Source organism: Periplaneta americana, chromosome 3, assembly GCF_040183065.1.
Source record: "Periplaneta americana isolate PAMFEO1 chromosome 3, P.americana_PAMFEO1_priV1, whole genome shotgun sequence".
In the NCBI taxonomy this organism is placed as follows: Eukaryota; Metazoa; Arthropoda; class Insecta; order Blattodea; family Blattidae; genus Periplaneta; species Periplaneta americana.
The window spans coordinates 131964956-131983161 of NC_091119.1; the positions used below are offsets into that span (position 1 = coordinate 131964956).

The 18206-nt window shown below is 35.2% G+C and overlaps 1 protein-coding gene across 5 annotated transcripts in view; it reads left to right on the forward strand.

Annotated features, from left to right (window-relative positions):
- The window catches only part of LOC138696542 (streptococcal hemagglutinin-like), a 90619-nt gene extending 73421 nt beyond the window's left edge, over nucleotides 1–17198 (forward strand). For 4 of the 5 annotated variants that reach the window (XM_069821636.1, XM_069821638.1, XM_069821637.1 and 1 more), the window contains 3 exons: nucleotides 4030–4313; nucleotides 6887–7069; nucleotides 16292–17198. In XM_069821636.1, coding sequence (XP_069677737.1) covers nucleotides 4030–4313; nucleotides 6887–7069; nucleotides 16292–16369 — 545 coding nt within the window. In that variant the 3' untranslated portion in view covers nucleotides 16370–17198. Of the gene's footprint in view, nucleotides 1–141; nucleotides 404–4029; nucleotides 4314–6886; nucleotides 7070–16291 lie in introns of those variants that run through there. The other variant, XR_011331413.1, reaches the window with a different exon arrangement.
- The last annotated feature ends 1008 nt before the right edge of the window (nucleotides 17199–18206 follow it).

Below are 18206 nucleotides of genomic sequence, written 5' to 3' on the forward strand. Positions count from 1 at the left end.
CGCAACTAGGGAGTTATGGGTATCCAAGCTGTTTTCTCCATACATTGGTAACTAGATAGATCCATGTATTCACTAAGTAACAATATTGAGATAAATATTTTCATTTCATTATTGGTAATATATCCTTATTTCCTGAACCAGACATAATAGCAATAGTCAAAAGCAAAAGATTCTGGTGGCTAGGACACATGTTGAGAAGAGAAGACACCTCCCTATTAAAAACAGCTTGGCAGGGAAACCCTAGTGGACATAGATCACAGGGAAGACCCATATTCAGATGGAGAAACCAAGTCCTTCTGACCTGAACCATGCAGGAGGAAACGAAGAGAGAGCACAGGATAGAGTAGAATGGAAGAAGCTTGAGGCCTAAAACCTTCTTTGGTTTGAAGCGCCACAGAATTAAGTAAGTATTGGTAACATCACCAATGAAATTCTTCTTTGCTGCATATTGGTTAGTGAATGTAACCAGGATGTCAATAATATCAAAGAATTAAAAAAGTCATTGCGATAGAGAAAAGTTCGTTGTGCCCTCAAATTTAGTGGGAAGAAAAATCACTATTTCCCTGCTGTATGTTATCTTCTTCCCAGTAGAAATCATTTTTTCTACTTATCTGTGTATCAGTTTCTGCATTATTAGTGTTTCTACTGCCATTTCCACAATCACCTTTGCTATAGTATGTTCATCATCATTATTATGACTTGTCACTATAATCATATTATGATCCATTCCCTCTTCTTGTGTGTTGAGTGTTATTTCCGTCTCAGCTTGCAACTGACTACCAGGGATATCATCAATTGTAGGGTTATTTTCATCACCAGAATCCTCATCAGTAACCTTGCCCCACGCATTTATTGGTGGTAAAATGGTGATGGAAATGTCATTAGTTCATTACACTTACATATAGTAACTTGGTCGTCCTGAATAATTTATAAGGCTTAATTTATTGAAAATCCCCTATAATAAAATGAATACTATCAACCTCACAAAATGTTGTCCTTTATGGCTGACATACTACATGTAATTAGTAGAGCTGGGGATTGGCTAAAAATGTTGATCAGTTAACTAGGTGCATTGAATCTATTAACCAACCAGTTAAACGAATTTTAATCTATTTTGAACAGTGTAAGTTTGAAAAAAAAAAACACCTGATATCATTTTATAATAATTCCATATGCTATGAAGGAGAACACACGTGTTTACAAACATTTTAAATTTTATTGATGTATACTGCACTATTTTATTAGGTGCTCCAATGTTGATTGAGAAGATGAACTGGGAATAGCAACGTTAGTAGATATAGATCCACCTTGGAAAGAATGAATATGTTTAAGATGATATTGGAGATTGTAACTGAACGATTTTACAAAACACTGTTTTTCTGTTCGTCACCTTTTCACATTGTTTAATTCAAATCCGAAACTTCCAATAAGTTTTTCACGCAGTGGTTCATACGCATATTTTTATACATCTTGATTACACAACTTTTAACACTATATCTCTTTGGAAAACGTATTATATGTCTTTCATATGTTAAATTTTATGTTACCTTGTTAACATGTTTCTGCCTGCTATTGGCCATCATCAGAACTGGTTGTTGCCGGTCTTGGCGCCTTTTATTTTGTTTCTTGTGGGGGTATGTTTGTGTAGTATAATATGGAGTCAAAGAGTGTGTGTGTTCTGAAATTTTTAACTAAAGTTCACAAATATACAACACTAAATACACTGACCTTTGAATAACCAGAAATCACACAAAATCTTTGAAAGTGAACTGGTAATGTAGAGCTCCTGAAAGCTGAGCTTTCACAGTTTCATGAACAACTAATGGACGAAGTCAGTTACATGTGGACGACACAAAAGTATTCAATTCCAAGAAATACCATTAATCAGATGATTAACCCTCTTCCAATTGCAAACTTCCAGCTACCTTTGGGTGGTTATTTGGACAAAGGAAAATCTGTTCGTAAATAAAATACAATATCCAGTACGTCCTTTCCATACTTTGTGCAAGTAAATGGTCACCTAAGCCGCATTTGAAAGGAAAAAGCAATTAAGGAAGGATTTATGCGTAGCTGTATGTACAGTAGGGTTGCCAGGTCTTACGATTTTCCCGTAAGCTTTACGTTTTTCCCTTACATTTTACAGATTATATTTTTCTTTTCCCCATGAGACGATTTCTTATGTTTTTCTAACATTCACAATATATCAGGATTTTATTTTGTTTTTCGCAGGAAATTGTAGTTACATATACTTATGTAGAATGTGTTGCCTTATTTTAACAGTGTTTTCAACTTATTTCTGTGGGAGAGCAGCTTGACATTGCCACCAAAGCTCTAGAAAAAAATGAATTGAGTGTGTTCAAGTCCTGTAAATGCATGACATCCTTAAAGAACAAAATTGAGCAAAGGTAACTATTTTGAAAATGCTACTAGACAACTTTTGAGATCTCTGCCTCAACCAAAACAGAATAAAATTATAGGTGAACATTGTGATTTTTATACTAATATTTTGTGTTAACTTGAAAAATGCTATAACTTCACAGAAAATAATCCGTATTCAAAGTTACATAGCTTTTCTTTGAGTAGAGAACTGGAGAATTCTACCTTTGAAAAGGCTGTTGATGTGTTGAATTTGCAAGAAGCTGTGAACCTTGGTGAACTGTACGAGGAATTTTGTGAAAGTAGGAGTGTTTATTAGAGTGTATTGATTTTCAAAGTAGTGATATTGGAAAGTGGCTATATTTTTATTCCAAAGTTTCAAAGGAAAGTGTTCCCAACATAAATAAAGTAATAGAATTTTACAAAGCATTCCAGACTCAAATGCGATGTAGTAAGAGTTTTTTTTTCAATTACGAAGATTAAATGGATAGATAGATGTTAGGAATAAGTGCCAACCAGAACTGATAAAAGCAGAACCTAATTTCACAAAATTTTTCTTTAACGTGTAAGGAGTTCTACCAATTTGCCAAACAGGATGCTAAATTGTTAAGAGCTGCCAAGTCAGAAGAAAAATATGAGAAATAGTAAATGTCTTGTAAGTACTAGTAATTTAAAAATATCAATGTTCAATAATAAAGTGTTGTGAATTTTTATAATACGGTAATGATCCCTCTTACTACTCTACTTTGCATATGCAAACAGTGTGCATTTGGCAATAAGTGACACTGTTAATCAGTGAGATTTTAAATTTTATTCTTAGGATATGTCGTAAAAATCCTTTTTTTTTTCTGACAAAAACCTGGCAACCGTAATGTACAGTATTGTGTTTAGCTTTCTAAAGCAAAAAGACAAGAACATCAGTTTACACTAATGTTCTGTCAGTGATAGCTTAAGAGTTTACTGCACCAAATGATACACAGATTTTGTGCTAAATAGACTTCACAAAGTAGTTATGTTTCCTTTGTCACACGATAATTTTAATTGGTTCGATTAATTGATTAAAATACATTTGATTGATTAATCAGATTTTAAAATTAATCAATTTGATCAGTCGACATAACTCTAAATTATAAATTGTATTTAATTATGCATTATTATATATAAAGTACATAATAGATTATGCCCTAATCAATATCAAAAGCATTACACGTACAGTATGTGATATTGTACTGACTTCAAGAATAACACATTCTGCTTAACAGTCATGACTCACACATAATATATGTTCACAACAATAAGTATGACAGACTGAATTTAAGAACGGAAATTTGAACCACTTTATAAGACCTGAGGATTATGGTATCATGGTTGCCAACTGTGAAAATTTTATAGAACAAAGTTAAGAAAATAAAATGTCCTGTGTATAGGACATCAGCCTTATCTGGTTTAAGTATATTTTCATGAAAGAAAAGTGCCAGTATTGCATTCATAAGCAAAATGAAGTTTCATTATCGTGTATTGACCTGTCTTGGCCCATTGCGAGAATTGTTTGGATTCATTTCAACTTTTAGTAAACTTAATGCTTATCTAGTGTTCTCTTTGAAATGTGACATATTAAGAGTTTAATATGCTCTTGTTTTTTGTTATCACCAGATGACTATTTCTTGTCAAATGTGAAGACAGTGGATGATGTAACTGAGGAACGTAAGCGAAGATTACTTGGAGTAGCGCAGTGGAAGTCTGGACTTCAGACTAGTGTTGGAACATGGCCTTGTTTCAACGTTATTTCTGATCTTCCTGCGGATGAAAAGCAGGAAAAACTGTGTGCTGCTTGTGATAAGTCGCAAGTTTCTGTGAGAGTCCAGATGTACGGTCAACCTTACAATGCCACTACTCTGGAGGGGTGTCAACCAGACCCCAAGGTAGCCAATCAGAAGGTGAGTTAGTTAATTAACTTTTATTTCCTCTGCACTTATTACGAACTTTTGAACACACTATGGTGGAGATATCTCTTGTACATTAGAAGAAATGCAACTTTTGCCGTGAGAAAATACTCCAGTACTCTCTAATAAGAAGCTTAGCAGTTTCAGAGCCTTCTTTTCCAGCAAAGAAAAAAATTCCTTATCTCAGCCCATGATTAAATATACAGCAATCGAGTATCAAGCCATTTGCTGTATTAGTAGAGCTAATCTGTAATGAACTTTAACTTACGATGTAAATTTGAGGCAAAGTATTTATTTTAATTCTTGCAAATGTATACAATATATTACAGTAAAACCCCGATAAGACACTGTTCAAGGGACTGAGTGTAAATCGCGTATTAATTGGGACTGCATATTAGACGGGTATACTAATTTTGATGTATATACAGTATCTATTAACATTTTTCTTTATTGAAATATATGATTCATAAAAGGTAATACAGTATTACTCCATTATGTAATTACTGTACTATATGTCAAAGACATTTACAATATGTACTGTACTTAATTCTTTCAAAAAAAAAAAAAAAGTAATTTTAGTTGTTTGCCATGTGCATGTTCTCCAAGTCCTCTTCACTTTCCTGCGCTTACATCCTCCCGACATCGCAGCTGCAGTGATTGAGTCGCGATTTTTTATTTCGGAATATGTATTATATGACTTTCTTGTGTTAAATTCTATCGTACCTGGTTTACATGTTTCGACCTATTATGGGTCATCCTCAGAACTGGTCGTTGTTGGTCTTGGTGCCTCTTGTTTTGTTTCCTGTGAGGGTGTGTTTGTGTGGTGTAATGTGGAGTCAAAGATTGTGTGTGTTCTGAAATTGAGTTGTGTGTTAAGAATTTCATTGGGGTGTGTTTTTGTGTGTCTGTATGTTTCATATTGTTCTAGTGTGTTTAGTTGCTGGCTTTTTGGTTGGATGTGTAGTATTTCCATGTCTGTGTTGATGTCTCTGTAGGTGTGGTTAGCATTTGTGATGTGTTCTGCATATGTGGAGGTGTTTTGTAATTTTGTTATGGCTGTGATGTGTTCTTTGTAACGTGTTTAAAATGATCTGCCTGTCTGTCCTATGTAGAAGTTGTTGCAGGTGTTGCATTTGAGTTTGTATACACCTGTGTGGTTGTATTTGTTTGTTTGTGTGTTGAGATGTTTTTGTAGATGTTATTTGTTCTGTATACGATGTTGTAATTTAATTTCTTGAACGAGGTTGCAATCTTGTGTGTGTTTTTGTTTTCGTATGTTAATGTGATGTATTTTTTGTGTTCTTGTGCTAGTGTTGTATTCTTATGCTTTTTGTGATTATGTTTTGTCTTACGTATTATGTTGTCTATTATGTTAGGGTTGTATCCGTTTTCTTGTGCTGTGTATTTGATTGTGTTTAGCTCTTCGTTGTAATCCTGTTGGTTCATTGGTATGTTGAGTAGTCTGTGTACCATTGTTCGGAATGCAGCTTGTTTATATTGTGTTGGGTGATGATGTGTTGTGTATGTGTGTTGTTGTTGTTGTGGGTTTTCTGTGTACTTTGAATGTGTGTTTGTTGTCTACTTTTGTTATTGTGATGTCTAGAAAATTGATGGATTTGTTGTTTTCAATTTCTAATGTGTAGTGTAACTTTGGGTGTATTTTGTTTATGTGTTGATACAGGTTTTGGATCTGTCTTTCATTTCCTTTGTATAGTATTAGTATGTCATCTACGTTTCTGTGCCAATATATGATGTTGTTTGCGTGTTTGTTGTTGTCTTTGTTTAGTATGTATGTCTGTTCTATGTGGAGTAAGAATATTTCTGCTAGTATGCTGGAAATGGGTGATCCCATGGGTAGACCTTCGGTTTGAGTGTAATATTTGTTGTTGTTTTATTATCGTCCTTAATGTCGATGATGGGATTCTTAATGAATCAGAGAGTTGTTTCTGAGTACTGTTTTCATCGTACTTTCGTAAGATTTCCAATTTTTCCGACACAGAAAGCGCTTTCCATTTAACACTCATTGTAATCACACTCACTGACACTTCAATACACTAAAGGACAACAAACTGATCAGAAAAATATTTCCAGAATTTTATTATGGCCGAGTGAAGAATGTTGTTTGTATATAGGCTTTAAGCGTGCAGGTAAAGAGTCGAATAAGAGAGCGTAACAGGAGAATGGGGTATTGTATAGTATGAAGGTTAAGTGCGCAGGTAAAGGATCGAATGCCAGTACTTTTCAGGTTAATAGCACCACTGAATTCAATGGCCAAAATGTTTCATTTCTGTTACAGTACATTGCTGAAAATTACATAGAAAATATTCTACAAAAATAGCGTATTATGCGGGACTGGAGCACAACAAATGGGGTATTTTATAAAAGCGTTATATATGAAATGTGCAGGGATCGGACAAAAAAAGTGTATTACATGGGATAGCGTAATAAGTGAGCACATCTTATCGAGGTTTTACTGTATATGGAAAAGTTTTTTTGTTCAAACACTTCCTGATGCTCCCTTTTATTAAATAGCCGTATGTTAATGTTATTGTTTGATGTGATTTCAGGACTTCTTGCTGTGTAGTGTATGTGTGGGAAGAGTAGAGCTCTACAATAAGGTAGCTCATCAAAAATACCTAATGTACATAGAATGTGCCAAGCGGGTAGCGGAGAAGCGTTCCAGTGATCCTTACAAGGACACTACCATCATACTCAATGAGCTGTTGGCTGATGAAGCCTGGCTCAATCAGGTTAGTAAGCTCTGTAGAATACAAATATCTGTGTAAAATTTTCAAATGAAAATTGTCAAACTGTGCCCTTTAATAAGAGAGTTAGAAGTTTTAGCCTATTTCCAATATTATTCAGTTAATACCGATATATTGATAAGGTAAATAAAAGAAACAGTTACAGCAGTTACCAGTTTGACCAGTAATAACATTATCACAGTTAAACCTAGATTCATCATTTTTTAGGGGAATGGAGAACAAAAACGATAAATAAAGGAAAATGATAATACCAGGAAACCATTAAAAACTACCATATTTACGCGTATAATAGGCATCCCAGCATTATAGACCATTCCAATGTTCTTTACAAAATTTTAGGAAGAAATGCCCACATAATGCATTTAATTTGTAATGGTAATTCTCTTAAATAATGTAAAATAGTAATAGACATGCCTTGTAATATTTAATTCTTGTTTGCATTCTAAGTTACTCTCTGCGCTGTCTTTGCTTCATTTTGATGTGTATATAGCCTACACGAACACGCACGCATGCGCACCCACACACACCAAAATGAAGCAAAGGTGGGATAGAGCATAACTTAAAATGCAAACAAGAATGAAATATTATGAGACATGTCTATTACAATTTCACCTCATTTAAGATTATTGGTGTTAAAAAAATTAAATGCATTATGTAGGCATTTCTCCCTTACATAGTATATTATATGCAGTGTGACTCACGAGTTTTACCACCACTTAGGGAGGACATTCCTGAGATCAAATGGAGTAAAAAATTATAAATAAAGAAATAGGGTCTGAGTTAAGTCATTACAGGTTATTCAAAATTTTAAATTACATTTACAACCAGTCTCACAATTTGTAAACAAGTAGCTACCGGCTGCAGTGGAAAAACCATGTCCAACGAATGAATCGGAATAAACTTCCAAAAGCCATGCTTTAATACCATCCTCAAAGGGAAGAGATCTTTAGGCCATAATGGTGGACCGAGAAATGACTCACTGAGACCGTAACAGGCCTTGGATCTTATGCTTGTTTAAATGATGATGATGATGATGATGATGATGACGACGATGATGATGATGATGATGATGACGACGACGACGACGACGACGACGACGAGGAGGAGGTTGATGATGATGATGATGATGATGATGATGATGATGATGATATTAGAGGCACCATTTAATAATAACACTACAGAAAACAGAAAACAATGGATACAGTCCGACTCATGTAACTGCCTACTTGTTGCAAACTTCATTCTGCTCATCAACTCTTAGTTTTACAAGAGATTTTCAAATGTGTCTGCTCCTACTTTCGCACACTTGGTTGCATGCTTATGAATTGGTCGTGTCGCATTCCTTAATTTATCAGGGCTGTTCCTGATCGCTGCTGCATCCATAATGTGCATAATTAATTCTTCACGTATGTTTACCTTAATCTGGTACACAAAATCCGTCATTCACCCCCATAAGCAATAATCAAGAGGTGTCAAATCTGGGGATCTGGCTGGCCAGGGATAGGACCTCTGCAACCAATTGAACTGTTTGGAAAATACTGGCTTAGATGATCTCTCATGGTGAGGGTGAAATGATCGGCACCCCATCAAGTTGAAAGTGTGTATGAAGTCTTGTTGCAAGATGAACATTGTATAGTAACTGTGGCAATTCGGTTTGTAGAAAGTGTAGATACGTGTCACCATTTAAGTTTCTGAGTAAAATGAATGGTCCTGTCAGCTGATCATACAGAACATCACACCATAACATTTACACTAAATCGATGTTGAAAATTGGTTTTCTCCGTGACTTTGCAGTTAATATCTGCCCATTTATGTAAGTTATTATGCTATCCCATGTGAATTGTGACTCATCAGTGAACACTATGGGCTGCAGCTGTAAAACGTCTTTCATACTGGATACAAATTTTGGAGAGATCCAGTTTGCCTTAGTGTGTTACATGTTCCACTAATAGTCTTAGGATTCGGAATCCTACAATTAGGATAACAGCAGTGATATTTGGCATTTCTCTCACACACACCTGAAATAAATACCAAATCAGCATAGTCCTGTGTTGTAAATTTATACGACATCTTGAGACAACTAACGAGCTGAGAACTCCACAATGTATGACCATCAACTGAACATGTGACAAATGATTCTCGATGCATTGCAAAGTAAGCGCAGTGCATGATTCTGTACAGATTGCTGTGCACTTTACTGCGGAATCCCGGCCATTAGTCACTCAGCTGAGTGCGCTCCTTGTATATTGGCAGTCGACTTGAAATATAAACGTCAACGTATATGCCCAACTTGGAGTCAGGCTGCAAAAGGGAAACACTGTAGGAGGAGAGTTCAGTCCGGTGCTGTGGATTGAATTCGGCGTAGCTCAGTGGTCAGAGCTCTTGGTACATAGAACCAAGGACCCGGGTTCGATCCCTGGCGCCGGAGCGAATTTTTCTCCTCAAATATTAATTTATTAGAAAAGATATGTTCCAAACCACTTCAGGAAAATGCTTCATTTCGTGAATCATCCTATATATAGATCGATTGCAATACATTATCGAAAGATATCGATTGTTCACAATATCTATTAAAGTTACAAGCTTGCAGTAGAAGAAATCTATTGTCTGCTTAAATGTGGTATAAAATGAACAACTGAATGATTATTGATTACACTGAATGCACTTTATTAGAGCACTGTGTACGCTATTTCTTACAGAAAAAGTCGGTGATTGACTTTGGTTTCGTGCACATATTACACATATTACACCTGAGTTCTATAGTGAATTTCAGATAAAGAATGATCCTGAGGTAAACAAAAGGGTGGAGTTTTACACCTCCCACATCGTACCAAGTCATGTGTGTTCTCTTATTGAGGTTATTGGCTAGTGATTATGTATGCACCAGTGTAATAGAAATCAGTTCACAATTCCTTACAAGAAGTTGATCATTCCTGATAATATAGACAGAAATGAAGTATGTTAAAATCATGATTCTTGATAAGTTCAGAATGCAGATATGTGTTACTACAAATCCGTTCTCGTAAAATTAATACTACTATAGGAGGCTTCCACTAGCCCATACTGTTGCATTCTACAACTTAGGCCTATACGTCCTACTACATTGCATGAGGACAATGCCAAGACGTGTCTTGTTCTTTGCCCTGCTAAAGCAAAAGGTTACATATATATATAAGTGTTCTGCCCATAGGCAAACCCAGCATTCTCCATTCTTTCCTCCAGCCTTTCCTATTTTCTGTCTTCCTCTTAGCAAAAGGTTGTATCTGCAAAAATTTTGTTCGTGAGTTAAGGGTATATGTGCTTGAAGGAAACGTTTTGTATCATATTACTAAGCAAGAAAGTTGTTTACTGCAATAAATCGAGTTATCCACTTAAATTTAACGTATTTACAAAAAATGTCTGTACTTTAGATAAATACATACACATATACCTTTATAACACAAGTTATGCAGATATGACCTTCTGCTTTAGCAAGGCAATGTAGCACAGCTAACTCTACGCAAGCTGCAGAATTAGGCCGGGTGCATACAGAATCAGATGCGGTTCAGTGCCAGTGTGTCTCTTCGCGATGCGATGTTTTGCTTTAAGGTGCATACACATGTAGTGAATGAACAACGAATGAATGACAAACAAATGGATTTGCTGATTGAAATTGGAACGTGTGGACAAAGCAGTAAAGGCAAACCGTTAGTTTGGTTTGCCTTCGGTAGTGATCCATCACTTGTCAGTACATCAAAGAAAGTTGGTATTCATTGTGGACGGGATTTGCCAATTGTTTGCAGTTTGTAGCAGAACGCAGTGGTTAATTTAATTTCACCAACAGGATAGTGGGCTGAAGAAGCTGTTATCAAACTTATTGATGTATATAGGGACCAGGAAATTTTATGGCCCTATTTTGCACGGTAATATTTCGAAGTCAGTTTCTGAAATGCGACAGAATTGTGGAACTGTCCTGATTCAATTCGACATGAGCAAGTCAGTACCTCTATATCGATTGCGGCTTTTGTAGAGTGGCTTCTGCCACCATCGCCTTTTATTTATTTTTTTGTTAAGCTGCCTATAATAATAACAACGGTTACACTTGCTGTAATTGAGGAGCTCCGAAACAAAACCCGTTAAGTCCACAAATCATAAATTTTCAGAAAAGACGAAAAACTTCTACCGCTTAACTTGTGCATAAAAAAATTAAAAGAAACCACTGTTTTAAAAAGGACTCTTTCTTGATAACAAAATGACTAGCGCTGAAAATCAGTTGCATTTAAATTAGGAATAATGGCAACTTAAAAAGAAATTTCGGATGGACTTAACTGGTTTTGTTCCATATGCTTTAGTCATGTTCACAAGCAAATCAGAACACAAAAGAAAATGCTATATCATTCCAAAACCTTCTTCCTTATCAAGACAATCACATCTTTCATTTTCCTCTTCATTCCGTATCATTTTTCTTATAATCAACAATGTTTGCTTAAAACTGTAGTTTTGGCATGTTCCTCCACTCATCTCCAGATCTTTGTTTCAACAAACAGTCCACATCAGCCTTCTTTGTAGTTTTCACATTACCTGGGCAAACTGGCATGTTCAAGGGCTGAGTTATATCTTTCACATGACAGCCTCTCTCTAACAATGATTTCGAACGTTTATGATGATTAAGTCAATATGACACATTCATTGTTACATTTACATTCGTTTTACCTGCCTTTATTTTCTTCATCAAATGTATCACTTTCATAGTACTGATCCCTTCCAGCTTATGAACTTTGGAGGTAAATGCATTGAAATCTTGAACTTTCTAATCTATCCCCAGAACGGAAACTTTGTCCACATTACGACAGAAATTGTGGTAGTCTTTAGGCATAAATATTTCAGAGTGCCTTCGCATTGCTTTTTCTATTATGTCAAACGCCCTATCTGTTGGGAGGATATGAATGGCCTCGACCAGGAAAAATCATAGGCCTACATATGTATGTCTTTCACAGATTGCGGTGATTTTTGCAGAAGCTACCACTAGAGAGCATGTACAAGAATGGAATTTCGATTTTGGCCTCCACACCTGTCTGGAACTAGCCTTTTAATGAAGACAGCTTCATCAAAATTCTGTCTGCTAAGAAAATCTGTAACAGCTGAAGCTACTTCTTTTACTCCTCGGCTTGCCTGATTTTCAGTTCAGCAATAAAAGTTAGGGAATTTGTTCTCAACATCTGTAATACAGAATACGTAGAATCTAATACAGTATGTCTAACATAAAAGCCTTTCGGCCACGGCTGAACCTCTTGTAAATCGAAAGTGGGTCAGAATTTTTTGGAGTTTTTTTCAACATTTTGTAGAATTTCTTTGCTCTGATTTTGTGGACGATGAGTGCAGCACGAGTTTCTTCCTTTTTCTTACCGCTGACAGAGGATTACACTTCATGATGCATTCTTGCACAATAGCTACATGTCGGTAGAAGGTGTACCAAACCCCAAGATGAATTCAGTGGAAAAGATGTAAAAGAACCACCATTTCACTTTCAAAGAGTCTGACACTGAAATTATAAATTTTGTGTAGTTACAATCTCTTACTTTTTCCGAGAGAGTAGTGGCTTTCGCATGCTTTCAAGCTTGATATAAATGTAATAACAGATCATCTCTCTTTTGAGACCGTTTTGACCTACAATCGTCACCCCATATTTCCTTAGTGGGCCTTCCAGCCACTGTATTAGATGATATAGTGTCCAGTCGACATTGACCGATACCGAAGAGAGCACGAAAGAATGAACAGATTGGAATCTCCTCATTATTGGTACCTCTTGACTATTATAATAATAATAATAATAATAATAATAATAATAATAATAATAATAATAATAGAAAAATAATAAATTTTTTTAATCTTATTATAGTCGCTCTAACAACTTGGTTATATCGTGACATAACCAAGTGTAATATTGAATTGAGTATCTTTGGGGTAATATCTTTGATGTGCTGTGAATTTTATAAACTTAAAATCCACCACCTGGGCCGGGTTTGACCACGCAACCTTTGAGTTTATTGGCGAGTACGCTACCAGTGTGCTACTCAGGTCGGAAATAATATTTTTGAGACACTTACAAATGCATAAATTATTATGTACGCTATCATGAACATGATGACTAACCCTCTTACTATATATTTTACAACAAGACTTCAATTTTCCGAAATCGTGTTTTCGTTGACGTCGCCTCTTCGTGGATTAAACAGACATCAATGAAGCAAGAAGCCTGTCTTATTTCACTTTGTTGTGATGTGCATAAACCCTTTTTCTTGGCTTTATAAAACTATATACAGAGATCGAACAGCATTTGAAGCGCCCTTCCTTGTGATTACCGGGAGGTTCAAATTCCATGAGACCATGATCCTTATCATTATAATATCTACAGTAGAATAAAATTGTGGAGTCCTACATCCATGACATTTTTACGAACAATTTAACTCAGGACCACATTATTTTCACTTAATTTACAGTAGAGGTTTAATATTAAATATTGTACCTGGCTTCATATTCTGTTTTTTACATTGTCTCCATTATAAATTTCCTCTTTCTGGACCTTAGAGATCCCTCTAAGACAGACACACTTCCCTCCATGGCACCTACTACTAGAACACTAGTGTGAGACTGACTTATTTTCTACTAATACAATTTTATTCGCCTGCTTAATTTATTAAAAATGTGTAATTTATACACCAACAAAGATGCCATTACAGTAACATTGATATGCCTCCAGCAGCAGATGCAGCTGCAACAATGAACTAATAAAATTATTAATATTATGTGGCTGCAGAATAAACAGAAGTCTGAGACTGTTGACTTAACGGGGTTTGTTCCGACTGGAGCGGTGGACTGAATGGATTATGAAACAAACGCTCGATTTCGACCGCAGTTTTAACAGGGATGCAACGGAGTTAGAACAGAATAGAGACTGTAGATCGATGTAGGACATTCCATACAGTATGAATCCATTTCAAACTCAATTTTGATTGGAGGTGGACTTAACGGGTTTTGTTTCGGAGCTCCTCAATTATATCTTTGTCTGCTATTATTGCAAATAATCACCAAACGCAAATGTTCTCTGACCATTTATACGTTGCTTTGAACAGCAAACAAACAATGTTTTGCTTCATCATTCGTTCGTTGTTTGTTCGCTATGTGTGTCTCACAACACTTCATGACAGCTTAACACTGTCTGCTCGCAACAACTGATCTACTGGCTGTATGGGTTTGGAAAACGACATTAGACTAGAAAATGGCATCAGTGAATGAGGACTATCTATTGTATTCAGTTATTATTTCCTTCACTCCTTAGGACCAGCTCACCTAACGAGTGAAGTCTCTGAGCCAAGCCCTGTTAATCAGGAGGCCCTTGCCCTTACGGGATCTAGCAGACTAAATTTATTTATTATTTCCTAAGGATGCCTAATACACTTAAAAATCTATATAATTGAAAGTGTCTTAAAACTAAATACTACTAATGTAGTGTACAAACGTCATTTTGTATATATATGACTATTTCACGAGCCATAATAATGAAAAATATATTAATCAGTAATGACTGTTATTTTAACATATCACTCACCTGGTGCTTTCATCTCATTTGAAATTTCTCGCATATTTTTAGAAACAACATTATTGTCGTGATATTGTTTCAACGTGAGATTGTACAGAACAGGTCTTTCCTGTACTAAAATAACTAATTTATCTACATTGAGCTCCATTCTGAATAATGTGCACTATGCAACATAGTATCTTTAGACAGTGGAAGCATGCAATCATTGACATGGTTACTTGTGCACGTGCATACACTGCAGGCATCAGACCGTCTGCTCGCAACCAAATTCAAGCAGTCATTCAGTGTTGTCTCCTCATGAGTGTCTTGTCGTGTCTGATTCTGCGTGCACCCATCATAAGAAATAAATGGTATACAAGTACCAACAGACAAAATGTTGCATCACACCGCATCTGATTCTGTGTGCACCCGACCTTAAGATGACAAATCATGTTAGGTAAAACTGCATAATACATTTCATAATGATATTGTTTATTTACCTTAACGTCGTTCTTGTATGGAAAATTCGGACTAATCATCAATAAGGTACTATAAAAATGCATTTCTTTATAGAATCCAATGCCTCTCTTCATAGCAACTACTTTTCGTATTAACAGACTATACCAAATGCACGTGGAGAGTTTGCATGCTGCAATAAGATGATAAATCATGTTATGTATCATGGCAGCATAATACATTTTGCGTCAAGTGTTTCTCCATGAAGTTCGGCAATCTCAGGTTCACAATCTTCTTCTGCATCATCTTAGTCCAAAGATAATAAGGAGAGCAGAGTTCATTCTTTCAAAGTAAAAGAAAACCATCCATGCAGGAAAATATTGCATTGGGACTGTGATTTTTCAATGATCGATGCAATAAAATGACAGTTTGAGGAATGATGGAGCCAGGAAAAAAAAAATAGTGTTATCTGTACAGAACAATTTCCAGGACCAAAAATGCATACGAAAAAGGCGGGAAAACGACGAAAACAGGAACTTTGCTACGACATTCCATTGTAAAATGATTCTGTGTGCAGATGAACACATTTAATTGCGAAACAGAAGACGATTTGAGGTGTTCTCTGGAACAAGAAGTTAATTACAAAATTTTGATTGAGGTACAGAGCATCAAATATTTTATAGACTGGGACAACGGCTTTGTGGAGAGCTCGGTGTTTGTTGGAAGGAAATAATATTTTGTCAGGAGGGAGATGTGTATTAAGGATTCAGTATATGATGAAAACGGTAAAACAGCATAATGTAAGTTAGGTTGTTATTCCAGGAAATGCCTTAATTTCAATATAATCTGTAACAGGGCATAAATACCCCAAAAAAACTACCACATTGTGCATTCTAGATAGGGCATTTTTTGTAAGCATAGGTCTTTGTTAATATTTCTGGTAGTAAGATTCCACTCACTGTATTTACTCACGTAACTATTCCACTTCCTTCTACTTACCAAATCCAAATTGTTCAACTTGTCAGTAGGAAGAGCTTTGAACTGTGTGAATAAAGTAAATTGCAGTGTTATATTCATATACTAATATCCTGTGAAATTCAGAAATAAAAAGTTACGTGATGAAATATGATATGTTGAGGAGCATAAAGATCATTTTTTGCTAGCTACATTTGTAGTTTTAATCTTTGTTCCAGCTGTTTCGATCTGTTCGGACATCATGGGCCGAAATTGACAAGATGGAGCAGCAAGTACAGAACAAAGTGAATACATAAGTATATATGTATGTGACATTAGCGCCATAAAAACTGAAGCACAGTGCAGATGTTGTGATGTTTACTATTCACATAATAAAAACATACAAATACTGGTTTTGTAGATGACAGAAGAAGTTTTGACAAATGCCCAATAAGGGCTGTTCTTTCCTTTCTGAGCATAAAGTCATGGAGGAATTCTGTTAATGTAGCTTTGTAAGTAGGATTCATCTCCCACCTGTGTAAGTTCTCTCTTTCAGCAACGTTGTAGACAAGCTATGTACCATGATTGCAGTGCAAAAGTGGTTAATATTTCCTACGTACAATTTCGCAGCGAGAGAATGACCCCGAATTACAAGAGTGGAAAAGCGAGAACATATATAAGAATGAGTGTGGATGAATGAATGTATGGAATTCAAGAGTGTCATCAGATTTTTTCTTAATTACAAAAGAGATTTTAGTGTGTACAAAAGATAAATATTCATTATAAGTGTTGCAAGAGCATTAATTTTAGTGTCTGGAGACATAACAATGACACAATTCTGGCGAGAAGCAGCCCAGTATAAGAAAATGTATTATTTTGAGATGCCCGCATGAGCAGAAGAGGTTGAATATAATAACTCCTCCCCATGTGACCCCTTTCCGATCCCCTTTTCTTTTGTATTTCTTTCTTTACTTGTGTTGTGTAAAGCAAATTATATTATATATATATGCAGAGTTTATCCTTCATCAAAACATTATTCTGTAATGTGTAAAGTTGTCACCGTCTTGTTACATTTTACAGACGTTTTCAAATAAATAATAAAAACATTATTTTTTTTCTCAGCATCCTGCTGAGGCTTTTACCTTATATCATTTATATTAATTAGTTCGTCCTCAGAAATGTTTCAGGAATGACTTGACCCTTTTAGAACAACCTACTCCACAGTAACCCTATTACAGGCAGCTATTACTCCTTTACTTAAGTTTTATGTTAAATGTTGTGCTGTTATTATTTTCATTACTCATCTGTCATATTGCACACAGAAAAGTTCCGTACTTGATGAGAAATTTTGGAAATTATCAAACAGCATAACATTTATCATGGAAGTATTAGAAAATTGCATAAATTAAAATAATAATTATGATCTTAGTATATAATGAAGGTATATAAAGATTATAATGGGGTTTATTCATTCATTCCAGAACATCTAATCTACAGACATTTTATGCAGTGAATATCTTGTCCAAAGTTCTTATGCTAGGATAGAGTAAATTACATTATATTATGCCTTTGGGCAGTGACACATTGCATGAAATGTAGGTAGTTAAAATATCTGTGATCGGTTTTGTTATAATGAAGATTGAACTGAGAATGGAAGAAAGTAAACATAGTTGTGAATATTTCATGCAATCTATAATGCTTGATTCTAATAATCTTTCTAAATTTTTTTATCACTTTTTTGGTTGCACTATGCATTTGACAGATTTGTTACTCCAGTGTTCTTATGACTATTAATTTTAGTAGTAATCTATCTGCAGTATAACACTTGTTAATTTTGCAAAGCATTTAAGATAATATAATAATGTCAGAAGATATTACAGATAAGTTACAAGATTGTTATGCCAGATGCATGACATATCATTTCTAAGTACTTCCAGTTACTTCATAGTTACTTGTTACTAAAGTTTCACAGAATTTTATGTATGTTATGTATCATCTAACAACATTTATAATAATTTTCTTTCTTTCACAATAGCTTTCTTTCGTTATGTTCTTTTGCATTGTGTTGTAGTATTGTCATTACAGTATTGTTGGATTGATTAACCTTATTCTAGTCAATTGCTATATCTTTATTTCTTGCTATCAACTCCTCTC